This window comes from Polypterus senegalus, chromosome 7 (genome assembly GCF_016835505.1).
Source record: "Polypterus senegalus isolate Bchr_013 chromosome 7, ASM1683550v1, whole genome shotgun sequence".
Taxonomy (NCBI): domain Eukaryota; kingdom Metazoa; phylum Chordata; class Cladistia; order Polypteriformes; family Polypteridae; genus Polypterus; species Polypterus senegalus.
Genome location: NC_053160.1, coordinates 33,087,763 through 33,102,871, shown reverse-complemented (window position 1 = coordinate 33,102,871; position 15,109 = coordinate 33,087,763). Strand labels below are relative to the sequence as shown.

The 15,109-nt window shown below is 41.5% G+C and overlaps 1 protein-coding gene across 2 annotated transcripts in view; it reads right to left on the bottom strand.

Moving 5' to 3' along the window:
- Positions 1 to 694: 694 nt before the first annotated feature.
- LOC120532119 (serine/threonine-protein kinase pim-2-like) overlaps positions 695 to 15,109 on the bottom strand; it is a 34,046-nt gene continuing 19,631 nt past the window's right edge. Inside the window, exons 4-7 of one of the 2 annotated variants that reach the window (XM_039758011.1) lie at positions 9,951 to 10,332; positions 9,621 to 9,797; positions 3,078 to 3,190; positions 695 to 1,352 (exon numbers count right to left, since the gene is read on the bottom strand). In XM_039758011.1, the coding sequence (XP_039613945.1) occupies positions 1,242 to 1,352; positions 3,078 to 3,190; positions 9,621 to 9,797; positions 9,951 to 10,332 (783 nt within the window). In that variant the 3' untranslated portion in view covers positions 695 to 1,241. The remainder of the gene's footprint in view (positions 1,353 to 3,077; positions 3,191 to 9,620; positions 9,798 to 9,950; positions 10,333 to 15,109) is intronic. The other variant, XM_039758013.1, reaches the window with a different exon arrangement.

Sequence of the window (15,109 nt, the reverse complement as noted above, 5' to 3'; positions counted from 1 at the left end):
TACCTCCTCCGGGACGCTTGGTGGCAGCTTCCCTGGTTGATGATGATGCCTCAGTTTCCCGCAGGGTTTCATGGGAGATGGAGTTCTCCACAACCCTGTGGGGACCTGGGATGGCCGCTAGGGGGCGTAGTAGAGATCGTTGAGCCCAACTGCTCTAATTATTGGCCCCGCCCGGGAGTGTGATGGAGAACAGGTGAGCAAGCACCAGGAGCACTTCCAGGAGGGCCGTAAAAGGTGCCAGCAACCACCACTCAGAGCCAGAATTGGGAGGAAGAGGACAAGGTTGCCTGAAGAAGAGGAGGAGGAGGAGGTGGTGGTGGTGCCAGTGCCAGGATTACTGTGTTGGTATTTAGGTGCTTTTGGACTGTGTTATAGCTGTGGGGTTCACGGGGAAGACGTGCCCCACAGGTGAAGAAAAATAAAAAGCCTTGCTATTTGCCCACATGCCTCAGTGTGAATCTGTGCCAGGCTGGGCACCTATATAGCGCCTTATTCACACATGATTTTTTGTTTGTGTTATCATACTGTCAAAGCATGAGTTCGGAGTATCCCTCGGTGCCTGTGGTCTTATAAGCTGTAGTCCCATAACTATTACTTTGTTTTTTTTCATTTAGTTTTAGATAGTTGTTACACATCCATTCATTCATAGAAATTAAGCACTGTTCAATATTATTTATTACATCTAGAAAACTGAGCTCGATTGATACAAATTAAATACCACCATAAAAGTGGAAATCAACTGCAAAGTTACATGTTAATATTACTTGCCGTTAGTATTTAAAGGGAGAACAATAGTGGAGCTAAAGATGCTTCTCATTTAAAAGTGCGTTGATATTACCAACAACAGAGTAGCCGATGACAGTAACAATTCTTGGAGTCGCAGCAGATGAGCAGGCTTCCAAGGCAGGGGGTTGACAATCTGTTATGTGTAGAGGGGCCTGGCACTGGCGACAGGTTCGACTTGGTCGTTGCCATCTTTCGTGGACTCTTCTACCAGGCACTGGAGTAACACTATGAATCCCTGGCCTTAACCGGGTTGCTGACAGTGTTGGTAACCTGCAAGACACACATGTTGATGTTGCTGATGATTCTGCGGCCCCCCAGTCTTTAGTCATACACTGCCTGGATATCCCTCTGGAGTCGATCATAAAGGTTGTCCCATCAGCTCGGAATCCCTCCAAAGTGGACTTCTTTACCATTAGATGTGATTTATCATTCGAATGGTTTGCTGGTAGGCTCCTCTACTGTTTTTCGATCTCTGCCTGTACTCTAATTATGGGTCTTGCCGTTGGTGTGCTAGTAGTGTCCGTGTAGCTGCCTTCCTCCATGTTTGCTGAAACACACTCTTTCTCCTTACCAATTGGAAAGTGAAACCGACAAATGAAGATAAAACAAAATGTCGAAATGGAAATAAGAAAATAGTTCAGCAAAATAAAAATCTATGACATCTCACGTCCATTCTGAACAATGTTAATGACCTTGAACGGCCAAGTCAGAGTTAGAGTCCACATCTCAAACCAAATTGAGAATCTGTGGCTGGACTCGATAATGGCTGTTCACTCACAATCCCTAAGCAATATGACAGAGCATGAGCAGTTTTTGAAAGAAGAATGTGGAAGAATGTCAATGTCCACATTTGCAAAGCTGATAGAGAGAGAGAGAGAGAGACCTGGGCACACAGACTCAAGGCTGTCATGGCTGCCAACGTTACATCTACTAAATGCTGACTTGAAGAAGGTGAATACTTACACAATCAAGTTATTTTGTGTTTTATAGTTGCACCTCCTTACAAGTAGTGGCCATCACTTGGTCTCAACATCAGACAAGTGAGAGTATGTTGCTCTTTTATAAGTGGGGTCCAAAAAGACTGGCAAGAGGCTAATCTGTACTCTTCAGCCCATTATTTAGACACACATTTGTCAACGAGGAAAAACACAGTTGGTTCTGCCTCATCAGGCTCTAAAAATGTTTTAATTTTTTGTCATAATCTGCTCCTTTCAAAATAACTAGGGTTAAAACAGTTTTGGGGTAGCAGATAAGATCCCAGCTAGAGTAGGACTGCACTAGGTATCTTCTTCAAATGATACGGCAGGTTAGTCCATTTTGCCAAAAATTTAATTGCAGCAACTCAAAATCCTACTCAGTAGTTTGTATGGCCCACATGTGCCTGACAATGTCTGGGCATGCTCCTAATGAGATCACGGATAGTGTCCTGGGGGATCTCCTCCCAGATCTGGACCAGGGCATCACTGAGCTCCTGGACAGTCTGAGGTGCAACCTGGCGGCATCGGATGGATTGAAACATAATGTCCCAGAGGTGTTCTACTGGATTTAGGTCAGGTGAGTGTGGGGGAGAGTCAATGGTATCAATTCTTTAATCCTCCAGGAACTGCCTGCATACTCTCGCCACATGAGGCCGGGCATTGTCGTGCACCAGGAGGAACCCAGGAACCACTGCACCAGCATAGGGTCTGACAATGGGTCCAAGGATTTCATCCCAATACCTAATGGCAGTCAAGGTGCCGTTGTCTAGCCTGTAGAGGTCTGTGAGTCCCTCTATGGATATGCCTCCCCAGACCATCACTGACCCACCACCAAACCGGTCATGCTGAACGAATTATGCATTGTATAGTTTGAGGTGGAAATTACATTTTAAAGCAAGTTAAATACACATATCTCTTCTTGTACCATATTGCCCCTGTTTGATTATTTCCGCCATGGTTACTAAAGGGATGTGTGTGGTTCCTGTCTGTTCTGTATCAGGGAGTGAATGCCCCCTGCTGTATGCAGATGGATGTGTGGTATTACTAAAAAGGACAGAATAGAATTATTGTCTTTGAATCCTGGATTGTAGATAGATTGTCCGTGTTTTTATGTGGATACTTTGATTTACCTCCCATTTCCCAAAAACATACAGATAATGTTAAGTGGTAATTCTAAACTGGTCTTGCACAAGTGATTACTGGGTTTGTACGTGAGCATGACTTGTTATGGACTGGCAATTGTTTTGTTCCTTCCTTGTGCCCAAAGCTGTCACGATTCTAACCACAGACTATTTTATTTTTCTAAATCTTTACCTGTAACATTTCAGGACATGTTGACTGCAGCCATGGGTGACCCAAAATTTCCCGTAAACTTGGGCGGTCTTCTGGTTTAAACATCAAGCACCAATTTATCAAACTCTTGCATTCTGCACGAGAAGTGAATAGGATGGCAGACATGAATGATTTTTTTTTGCATTCAAAGCTTAAAAGGTGGTGAAAGTGATACTGCAACCCAACTCCTTTAATTTTGCCTTGAAGTCGAAGGCGGGTGCCAGTGCAGCACCAGTTTACAGCAGAATCTCCTGTAAGACTATGACAAAAACAAGAAACTTACGATAAATTTTTATGATTAAAAAAGATATACCAAATAAAGAGAACATGTATTTGTGCATTTTTGATTTCAAATGTCTCTATGTAACTTGTACCCTCTAAGGTGTCATCTGTTCCATCAGAATCTCCATGTATTAGCCCCAGAGCTTATCCTCTCCATCACCCACTGTGAAAACATAAAGCAGTACTAAGACAGCACATTTCCTGATAATGAAATTTTATAGCCTTGTTACAGAGTTTTTTTCCACATAAGAAGAAAAGCTGGTACAATGAAAACCAGTTTCAACATCGAATACGACCTCCATTTATTAGACACGGCACACAGACTTTGTGAGAAACGCATTAAAGTATAATCGGGTGTTGTGTTTTCTTATCTTTCTTTCTTTTGCTATGCTTCACCTGCAGGTCTGTTTAAATTAAAAATGGATATGCCCTTTGTCTACATTTTCTTAATTATGTGTCATATTTCTTTGTCATCAGATGAATTTCTTGTATTAACACAGACAGGTCAGAGCATGTGGAGACCACTTACCGCATTTACTGAAGAATGAAGTGCATTTGTCACCTTAGGGTGCAAGTTTAATTTGCAATATTTGACTTGATTTTTGTGAGAATGCATGACATTTTAAAACTGCTGCCCCTTTTCTAATATTTTTGCTGCATTTTGGTCAGTACAGAAGTACACTGAATATGTGAGAGTGACTCTAGGAGTGTGAAATTGATGAAGAGCCAGTGTACAGAAGGGGAGGGAGGTAGCCGATGACCGATGAGATCGTAAGTTGTTTAATTTACCTTTCTTTGTCTTCTTAAAATCTACATTCATAAGCAATTAAGGATATGAGAAAAGATGACCAGAAGTTAATTACTGCTCATGTTGGAGAGGAAGAGTCACGGTGACATTTACTTTATGGACTTGGAAAAATGTTTCTGATCATGAATGCCCTAGTATCCTGTGGCAGGAGCTACCATCTTACAACAATTTGTGTAGTTAAGGTCCATACTTTTCCACTCTTACTTGTAACATCCTAGATGAGGTCTTGTCTAGCGTTCCTCAGTTATCTAAGGTACTCTTGTGGTGCCTCCAAGATCCTTGGACCAGTGCTGTCTAGAAATTTGTGTTTTGCCAGACAAAGAACAATCCATAAATGCCCGACATGATGGTTCTATTTAAATCAAAGAGACGTTTTCCTGGAACAGGGACTTACTCATGGAGCCAGTCCGGGAATGTTGTTCATCATCTTGTATCTGGTGACCCACAAAGGATGATTGTGTTTAGTTGGAAAAAAAACACGTGAAGACACCATGTGGGTTCACCTCTAACAAGAGGTCGGGTGTAATGCCAGTTGGACAAGAGTCAAAAGTCGGTCGGACAGATCCAGGCATGCTAGACATTGGGGATGTAAAACTGGTTCATGAGATGTACTGTAAAATCTAGATTCTCCGATGGAAAAACAGCTAGTACTTGCTCTGAAACCAGACTTCTTGATTAAGGGTGGTCTCTCTCTTCTATTCTGAAGTTGTCCCTTAGGTAAAGCCCTGGCTAATATGGAGTTTTCAGCTTTCACATATCCAAAGGCTATGTCCTACCTTGCACCCAAGTGCCACTAACATAGGTTTTGGCCCAATATGTATCTTGCATTTGATTATATGGGTTTAAGAACATGACAACATATTACATTGGGAATGAAAGAGATATTTGTAGAAGTGTGATTGAGAGGAACTGTCTGCCAGATTTGAATATAAGCAGTGAGCTCTTATGGGATTTCTTTGCTAATCATCGATTGTTAGTAAAAAATAGTATGTTCATGCAAAACAATGATGGAAAACTTCATATTTAAATTAAGAAGCTATATGTTTCTTCAGAGTAATGCTGTTGTCAATACTAAAATTTAAAACCCAGTCATTATATCATCCAAAAAAATTACAGGGTGGGTATTCACCAATTCATAGAATACAAAAAATGATGCATCTGTCCTATGTAGGTATAGTGGTGGCAGGTCACTGCCCAGTTTCTCACAATATAAAGTACAGTGGAACCAAAGCCATCTTTGAAAGGCAAATGGAGTGCCTGGAGAAAAGCCACTTAAACAAAGGGAGACCATGGAAACAGAACCTATGACTGTGAGCTTACAAGGTAGAAGTACTATCAACTAGGACAAAAATCATACTGTTACGTATATACAGTCCGCCCGTGTAGTAGTGAAACAGGACAGACTTTAAAAATCAATAAACAAACAAGTATTGCTAGCTAAGCGGAGGCAAAGTACACTCCAAAACATGGCCAGAGGTAGACCGATTCGAACGGAGGCTGGTGTGTGAGTGAGGAGGGCCCTGCCCGGCTCCCCACTCCTGATATCATGCTTCTCCCTCCCATCGGCCTGCAGCCTGTCTCGGATTAGCGCAAATATATCACTGCTGCACGCGAACTATGATACTCACAAGTCACAAAATCAATCAGAATGTTCAAACAAATTGTAGAAAAAAAAACAATTGAAATCTGTTAAGTAGTTCTCTAGTGAAAAGTGGGCAGACAGACAGATGTTGGATTTTATATATATAGAGAGAAGTACCGTGTAAGCATCTTAAAATGTTTTCAGGCTACAGCACTTTTTTATATTTTGATGTCTAATCAAAAATTGATTATTAATTAAATAAGAATCTTTGCACAGTTTTAACCCATATATTTAGACAAAACCAAATAATATTAAAAGGTTAGTTATTCTCATTCCAGTGTTATTGAGTCACACTTTCCAAATTCAATATATATTATAAAGGTTATTATTACACTATTATGCCATTAAAACAACAGGAGTGATCAAAATACTTTTCTTTTCAGAAGAAATGAAATGTGAGAAAACATGTTTATAATAATCACAATAAACATTACTAGCTTATGAGGTTTAGCAAAACTTCAACATTACTGACATTCTTTCTTGCATTCTTCTTATTGGAGTTTAGTGTCGAATACTCACTTCAGACAGGACATTTGAAATCTCTGTTCTAGTCCATAATAGGACATATTCACATGTTTAAAATTCTAAAATTATTCTTTTTAACTGTCCTCTAGAGTTGAAGATGACAGTGCGACTCTTGTGACGGTTAGCCACGACTATTATCCGGCCAGAACGCCGAGGGAGAGAACCTCTTTGGAACAGTATCCTCCCCAAGACACCAGAGGGCAGCATTCCAAAAAAAATAATAAAAACCCAAATACTTAAAAAACAACTTAGAAATACACCTCCGAAAACGAGTAAAAAATGTAAAACAATCAGATGACTTTCTCTCTGATGTGAAATAGCATGTTTTCTCATCTCAAAGTTTTTCAAATCTTGTAATTGTTCATATTAGGGCTGTAACTTATAACTATTTTGCTAAACAATTAGTTGGCCAAATAATACTTTAATTAATTGATTAATAGGGGGTTTAAAAACTGCAAAATCTGTGCAAAAATGTAACCATTTTATTCATAAGCCTGTTGTTAACATCCAGGAGAAGATGGCTGAAACCAATGTTAACTATCAACAAATGTGGCCTAAAGTGTATTGTTTGATATTTACACACTAGGTGGCAGCAGACCATGTGATGAACTGAGTCACTGTTGCTATTGTCAAAAGCAATCCTCTGAAAAGGAAGTCTGCCACACTGTACCCCCATTTGTTTTCTTTTCAAGTGCTCCCCCATCATGAATTTCTTATTAGATGTAAAATAATTTTTACATTTTTTACTCTTTGATCCCCCTGTATTTATATCCTCTCTCTCTGCCATATCTGAAAACGTCATAAATGTTGCTGTTGGTCGATGAAGTGACTTATGTAATACTTAAAAAGGCAATTAATCAATAAAAAATTTAACTGGCAACTCTTTTGTGTGTTTTGGGCATGTCAGAAGTCTGGGGCTTTGAATTGTCTTGGCAAAGCAAAATAGGGAGGGTTTTGGAGGTAGGAAGAATAGACAAATTAAACAGAGCAAGTTATTATTTTCTCTCTTTCTTGCTCAGCCTTTTAGCAATTTATGGGGTGTTTTACTGGTTTCAAAGCCTGGCAATTATAAGATGTAAAACTGGTGATTAAACTACAATCCAAAAAAATCTCACTTTTCTCATCTAACTTTGAAAAATGTTTCCAAGAAATCAGAAACAGTGTAATTCTGAACAATTAATAAATATTGCAAGTTGGAATGTCAAAGGTCTAAATTGGTATCGTAAAAGGTGCCCTCATGTCTTACCTCCTTATGGGCAGAGATAGCATTTTTGCAGAAGACTCACTGTCAGTTGGTCACATTTTTTATTCTAACTATAATAGTAATATAATAGTTGTGGGAATCTTAATTTACTAAACAATTTGTAGCAACTGATGTGTGCTATATATTATGGTGGTAAGGAATCTATACAAACATACATTAGTTCTCGCTAATATATATTTACTGAATGTGGGCAATTGGGAGACGGTTTATAGGCTCAAATGGTGTTACTTCTCAGATGTACCAGGGGTTGGTGCTGTCACTTGATCCTTTCTCCTTTTGTCCCTCTGCAAACCAGACCCTGCCTCTCAATGACGTCACTACCGGTCCCCCCACTGTTGACGTAACTTTCGGCACCATCTGATGATGTCATATCTGGTACCCATCTCCCTGCCACATCAGTTCCTGTTCTGGCTTCCCCGACTCCACCTCTTCTTCCATTCAGTCATATTTATAGACCAGCCTTCACCCTATTAGTCAATTCTATTTTGGACTTCTGTCTGTAAAGATGTGCCTATTTTTGTCAGATGTTTCAACTATACAGAATGGCCATGGCTAAACTTTTTTGTGACACATTTGACCTTATTACACTTGTCTAAAATTGTGTAAAATATACCTAGTGCAAGATCTGACACGTAATCAATATTTTGCTGTTTTATTCTATAAGAAGAGCCACTTTTTTTGTTATGTAGCTCCAGTGGTGGGGAGGGTTTGGTTTCATGGATTGTGGTAGGAACATACAGGTGTACTGAATTGGCTATGCTTTTTGGAGTCTGTTTATCTGAAAGTACAGAACATCTCTAATTGAACAGACGAGGAAACAACAGGAAAAACTACTACTTCTGTCAGATAAAATGAGCACTTTTGAGGGTTGCTACACAAAAAACTAAGTAAATTAGTTACAGATGGCAGTTGCTGTAGTTAAAGGCAATACTTTACAATCTCAAAGACATTCCAAAAGGAGGGCATGTGTTGGAGAGTAAAACACCCGTATCTTTACCCAGATTTACTGTTTACTATTTTATTTCTGTTTGTTAAGGTTTTAGGATGTTAGGGCCTTTAATGATCTCTTAGGCACAGCCATCAGTAGTGTGTATGTCTGCGGAGAGACTGCTGACCTTGTCCAGATGTTTAATTACCTTCACTGTGACATTCACATCTTTGGTGACTCTTTAAATGAAGTCAATAGACAGATTGGGAGTGTAGGTTGGGGAAGTCATGAGGTTGCTGGACAAGGGTGTGTGGCGCTCCCGATATCTATGTAAAAGGACGAAAGTCCAAGTCTTCACCGTCCTGGTGCTTCCTGTCTTGCTATATGGTTGCCAGACATGGACACTATTCCAGTGACCTGATAAGAAGACTGGACTCCTTTGGTACTGTGTCTCTTTGGAGAATCCTTGGGTACCGCTGGTTTGACTCTGTGACGAATGAGCGGTTGCTCATGGAGTCCCGAATGAGGCACATTACCTGTATTGCGAGGGAGCGTCAGTTATGGCACTACGGCCATGTAGCACGCTTCCCCGATGGTGATCCAGCTCGTAGGATCCTCATTGCTGAGAACACGAGTGGCTTAACCAGGCTAAGGGGACACCCACGTAACACCTGGCTGCGGCAGATAGATGGCCAGTTCCGACGGGTGGGTCTAGACCATGTGTCTGCCTGGGGTTTGCCAACCAGGATCCTGAGCTGTTTTATTGTGTGGTGTACCAGTGCATGCTCCTCGACCTGACCTGACCTGTTAGGGTTTCTGTGAAGAATTCCAAGTTGTAAGAAGCTTAAATGTGAAAAACAAAAAATTGATATGTCATTTTTAAAAGAAACATACAATACAGTAAAGAGAATGTATGTTTTTTAAAAAATTGTGGTGTGATCAACAATAAATGTCTGCATTCAGGTTGGTATCTGTGCATTTAGTACATACTCAGAGTTTTGGCAAAAAGCATGCAATATAACAACAAAAACACAGCAAGTAATTAAATTTATAAAAAAAAAAGAAAACTGTCTCACCTTGAGAAATATCAGTTGGAAAACATAGTTTGCCTTCTATAATCTCATCAGCTTTCCTAAAGGGTGGTTCTCCAGTTACCAAAATGTAGAGATTGATCCCTAGTGCCCACACATTTGTTGGAGTTGCTTTGTACTTTTTATTCAGGACCCGCTCGGGAGAAAAAAAAATAAAAGTACCTAAAACAGAAAACAAATCACTCCTAACCAGCTAAAAAGTAACAATTGTTCTTAACTACTGCTAAAATGTCAGTTGTATGCAGATGTTTTAGTTAACTGTAAGCCCTGCTGCAGAATTATGAACAAACATAGACAAAGTTGTTTTTAACTTACCACCAAAGTTACAGTGTTCAGGCTCCATTAGAATAGAACCAACTCCAAAATCAATTAGTTTCACCTGGTATGTTGTAGTCTGCACTAATATGTTGTTAACCTTGACATCATCATGCAGAATTCCCCGAGAATGACAGTGAATTACTGCCTCAACAATTTGCCTGAAGATATATTTTGCAAGAGGTTCTCCAAATTTGCCTTGTGTTTGATCAAGCAGAAATTCATACAGGTCTTTGCAGGGCTCCGGTCTCTCCATTACAAGCAAATACTCAGAGGATGTTTGAAACCGATCCAAAAAGCAGATCACTCTAGGAGATGTTGGAGGACTGCTAGCAATCTGGAGAAGGGCAGCTTCCAGAGGCAAAAGCTCCATCTCACCTGGCTGTGAGGACAGAGAGTGGAGCAAAGGTGTCACATTAAACAACACTACTGATGAATGTAATACAGACATGGCCAAAAATAATTGGTGCCTTCAGTTTAAAACAAAAAGAAAGAAATAAAATCTCACAATTTTCCCTAAACTAAGTGGATACTCACAAAAATATTTGGCATCCACAATTATTTATTTTACACTAAACAGAACAGAAACTTTGCTTTTTAGTTATGATCTAACTTATTTTAAAAAATAAAACAAATGAACAGAAATATTGGTATCCTTAACCTACTATTATATAGCACAGCCCTTTTGTACATAATAACAGCAATCAAGCACTTTCTAGGTTCTAAATGAGACTTCTATACATCATGACTGATAGTTTAAATCACTCTTCTGGAGCAAACAGTTTATTCAGAATAGAAAGGCGGAGGGTGGCCCCTCAGCAGTTATGTCATGCTGGCCTCGCATCTTGGGATCCAGCACACAAAACACAGGGAATATATCCCTGATGCTTATAAACAAAATACACAACAATATTAACAAATATTTCATAATAAGAAACAAAATGAAAAATAGTCATCCATCCATTATCCAACCCGCTATATCCTAACTACAGGGTCACGGGGATACATGGCAGGAAACAAACCTTGGGCAGGGCACCAGCCCACTGCAGGGCACGCACACACACTAGAGACAAATTTGAATTGCCAATGCACCTAATTTGCATGTCTTTGGACTGTGGGAGGAAAGCCACGTAGGCATAGGGAGAACATGCAAACTCCATGCAGGGAGGACCTGGGAAGCGAACCTGGGTCTCCTAACTGCGAGGCAGCAGCGCTACCCACTGCGCCACCGTGCTGCCCATGAAAAACAGTCATTCAAAAGCAATAGCAAATTGGAAAATAAAGCATACTTAAGCCAGGAAATAAACTGTATCTATAGGTGCAGAACACAGTTCATCCTGATTGGCTGTATTACATCCAGATAGGTCACCTGTTCGGCATAGGACATGAAAGGACTCTACCGAGGATGTTGAATTTGGATCAGAATTGTGTATGCTACACCAATCCCTCTCCCACTTGGACAGAGGCAGTGGTGCTGTAAGAATTATGTTTCTGGACTTCTCTAGCGCCTTCAACACCATCCAACCTCTGCTCCTTAGGGACAAGCTGACAGAGATGGGAGTAGATTCATACCTGGTGGCATGGATCGTGGACTATCTTACAGACAGACCTCAGTATGTGCGTCTCAGAAACTACAGGTCTGAGATTCTGATCAGCAACACAGGAGCACCGCAAGGAACTGTACTTTCTACAGTCCTGTTCAGCCTATATACATCGGACGGCCAATACAACTCAGAGTCCTGCCACGTGAAAAAGTTCACTGACGACACTGCTATCGTGGGCTGCATCAGGAGTGGGCAGGAGGAGGAGTATAGGAAGCTAATCAAGGAATTTGTTCAATGGTGCGACTCAAACCACCTACAACTGAACACCAGCAAAACCAAGGAGCTGGTGGTGGATTTTAGGAGACCCAGGCCCCTCCTGGACCCTGTGATTATCAGAGTCGACTGTGTACAGAGGGTGTAGACCTATAAATACCTGGGAGTGCAGCTGGATGATAAATTGGAATGGACTGCCAGTACTGATGCTCTGTGTAAGAAAGAACAGAGCCGACTATACTTCCTTAGAAGGCTGGCATCCTTCAACATCTGCAATAAGATGCTGCAGATGTTCTATCAGACGGTTGTGGCAAGTGCCCTCTTCTACGCGGTGGTGTGCTGGGGAGGCAGCATAAAGAAGAAGGACGCCTCACGCCTGGACAAACTAGTGAGAAAGGCAGGCTCTATTGTAGGCATGGAGCTGGACAGTTTGACATCTGTGGCAGAGCGACGGATGCTGAGCAGGCTCCTGTCAATCATGGAGAATCCACTGCATCCACTAAACAGTTTCATCTTCAGACAGAGGAGCAGCTTCAGCGACAGACTGCTGTCACCATCCTGCTCCACTGACAGACTGAGGAGATCGTTCCTCCCCCACACTATGCGATTCTTCAGTTCCACCTTGGGGGGGTAAGCGTTAACATTATAGAAAGTTATTGTCTGTTTTACCTTCATTTTTATCACTCTTTAATTTAATATTCTTTTTTGTCAGTATACTGCTGCTGGAGTATGTGAATTTCCCCTTGGGATTAATAAAGTATCTATCAATCTGACATACAGCGCTCTTCTGTTCAGGACATGTCTAATAAGCTCTGCTTTATAAAGGCACTTTTCACCCTCCACCATTCTCACATTTAGTTGAGGACCAGGGGCAAGTGCAGTTCCAGATTTAGGAACAAACCCTCAGGTCATAAATCTACAGCTCATAATCTTACTCAAATAGTACATACAGTCTGCACAACGTTACCAAAATGGCAGGTTTTGTGTGATAAAAAAATGAACCCTAGAGAAATCCAGTTAGAACTTATTACTCCTTTATTGTAAATCTATACAACAAAGGTGAAAACAAATCAGAAACTGTTTAGTGAACAAAGAAAAAAACAAAGCATACAAAAAACCTGGTTGGATTAGTGTGCACACCCCCTAAACTAATACTTAGTTGAAACACGTTTAGATTTTATTACAGCACTCAGTCTTTTTGGGTAAAAGTCTGTTTGGCACTTCTGGACATGGTGATTTTTGCTCAGTCCTCCTCGCAAAATATTTTCAGATCTGTCAAATTACGAGGGCATCTCCTGAGCCAGCTCTTTTTAGCTCACCCCACAGATTTTCAGTTGGATGAAATTCTGTTCTCTGGCTGGGCGATTCATGAACATTGATCCTCCTTTTATGAAGCTATTGCTTTATGGATTTCAATGTATGCCTTGGGGATGCTGTCATTCAGAAAGGTGAAGTTCCTTTTCATCTTCAGCTTCCTAGCAGATGCTTGAAGATTGTGTGCCAAAATAGACTGATTCTTGGAGCTATACATGATTCCATCCATGTTGACTAAAGCCGAAGAAAAGCAGCCCCAAAGCATGATGCTGACTCCACCATCCTTCAACGTGGGTATAGTGTTCTTTTGAGAAGGTGCGGTGTTATTTTGGCACCAGATATACCTTTTGGAATTATGGCCGAATAGTTTCACCTTTTCTCATCAGATCATAATACATTTTTCCACATAAAAAGTTTAGCCGGGCTTGTTTTTCTTTGTGTGAATAGGCTTTCACCTTGCTACCCTACCCCACAACCCAGACATACAAAGAATAAGACTGATTGTTGTCAAATGCAGGGAACAACAAGTGCTTGCCAGGAAATCCTGCAGCTCCCGTAATGTTTTTGTAGGCCTCTTGGTGGCCTTCCTGAATAGTTTTTCACCTTGGCTTCTCATCAATCATCAAACAGGGACGTCCTGTTTTTAGTAGAGTCACTGTTGAGCCATACTTTCTTCACTGGTTGATGAATGTATTCACTGTTCTCCATGGGATGTTTAATGTCCTAACTTTCAACATTCATGTTCTAAAATCTCTTTGTGGAACGTTGTGCGTTGGACGGGGGTGCCTGCTCATCACCACCCCAGCGGAACGGGGCTAACTCTGGCGTCCGGGAATGGTTGGGCCTTCGGTACAGCAGCACCAGGACCAGAGTTAGTAGGGTGTATATGGGGAGTGTGAATGGGTGTCTGGCGTACATCCTTGTAAGTCTTGGGTTGTATGTGTATGTGAGAGCATGAGGGAGGGAGTGTATGACTGTGTTTGTGTGTGACTGTATATGTCAGGTGGGGTTTTGGACTCCTCCCCTCTCCTGGGACATCTGGCAATGCTACAACATCTTCGACTACCCTCCCCTTGCCACATATTTTTTTTTTTTTAAGCATCTGTCTGGTCGCTCCCGGTGGCTGCCTGGTGGGATCTGGGCCCTTGGGCTCTGTTGGGTCCTCGGCAGGGTGGGTCGCCCTTGGGTCCCGGGCTGCTGGGTTCCGGGCCCGGCCGACTCGGGGGTTAGTGGCTGCAGGCGGACCTGGGGGTTTGCCGTTGATATCTCCCGGGACTCTGCCGGCTGCTGGTTGTGGCGCCCAGGGGTGATCCTCTGCACCTCTCTCGGGGTGGTTGGGGCTTCTCTGGTGACGGTCTCCCTGGGGTCTCCGCGCTCTGGGGTGACCTCTGGGCTTGGAACTCCCTCCATCTTCCGCACGTTTTTGGGGGCAGGTCTGTAGCCCTTCACACTCACTATTGGACGCTCCTATAGAGAAACCTTACACATACAAGCGTGCCTTAGTAATTATTACTGTGTGATTGTCACCAAACATTTTTACTTTTATATATCTTCATGTAGCTGATGCAGCAATGTTTTTGTCTTGTGGTTTTCCCCCCCCTCTCTTTCTGCAGGTCTAGAAGCGGATTCTGGTTCATTTATTGTTTATTCTATACCTTTACCTCCATCTCCTCCTTTTCTCTTTTCTTTCACTTTTGTCTCCGTGTCCGGTTCGAATCTTAAAAACATCTGAAAATATTTCTAATAAAGTTTTGGTATCAGGCGTGACGTCAGCAGAAGCTGTAACGCGCCACCTGAGAGAAAAACTGTAAGGATAGTCGCCAGCATTCAGACATCAATTCCGATTGCTTCACAGCCAAACAGGACACAGTAAAAAAAAAAAAAAATCTCTTTGTGGTCCACAGCTTTTGGAGTATTTGGCAACCAAGAAGATTTCAGAATAATCCTACATGAACAGCCAAACTTTTTCTGAGCTCATTCAAAGCCACTTTAATTGATGTCAGGCATATACCAACTATTATTTGAGAT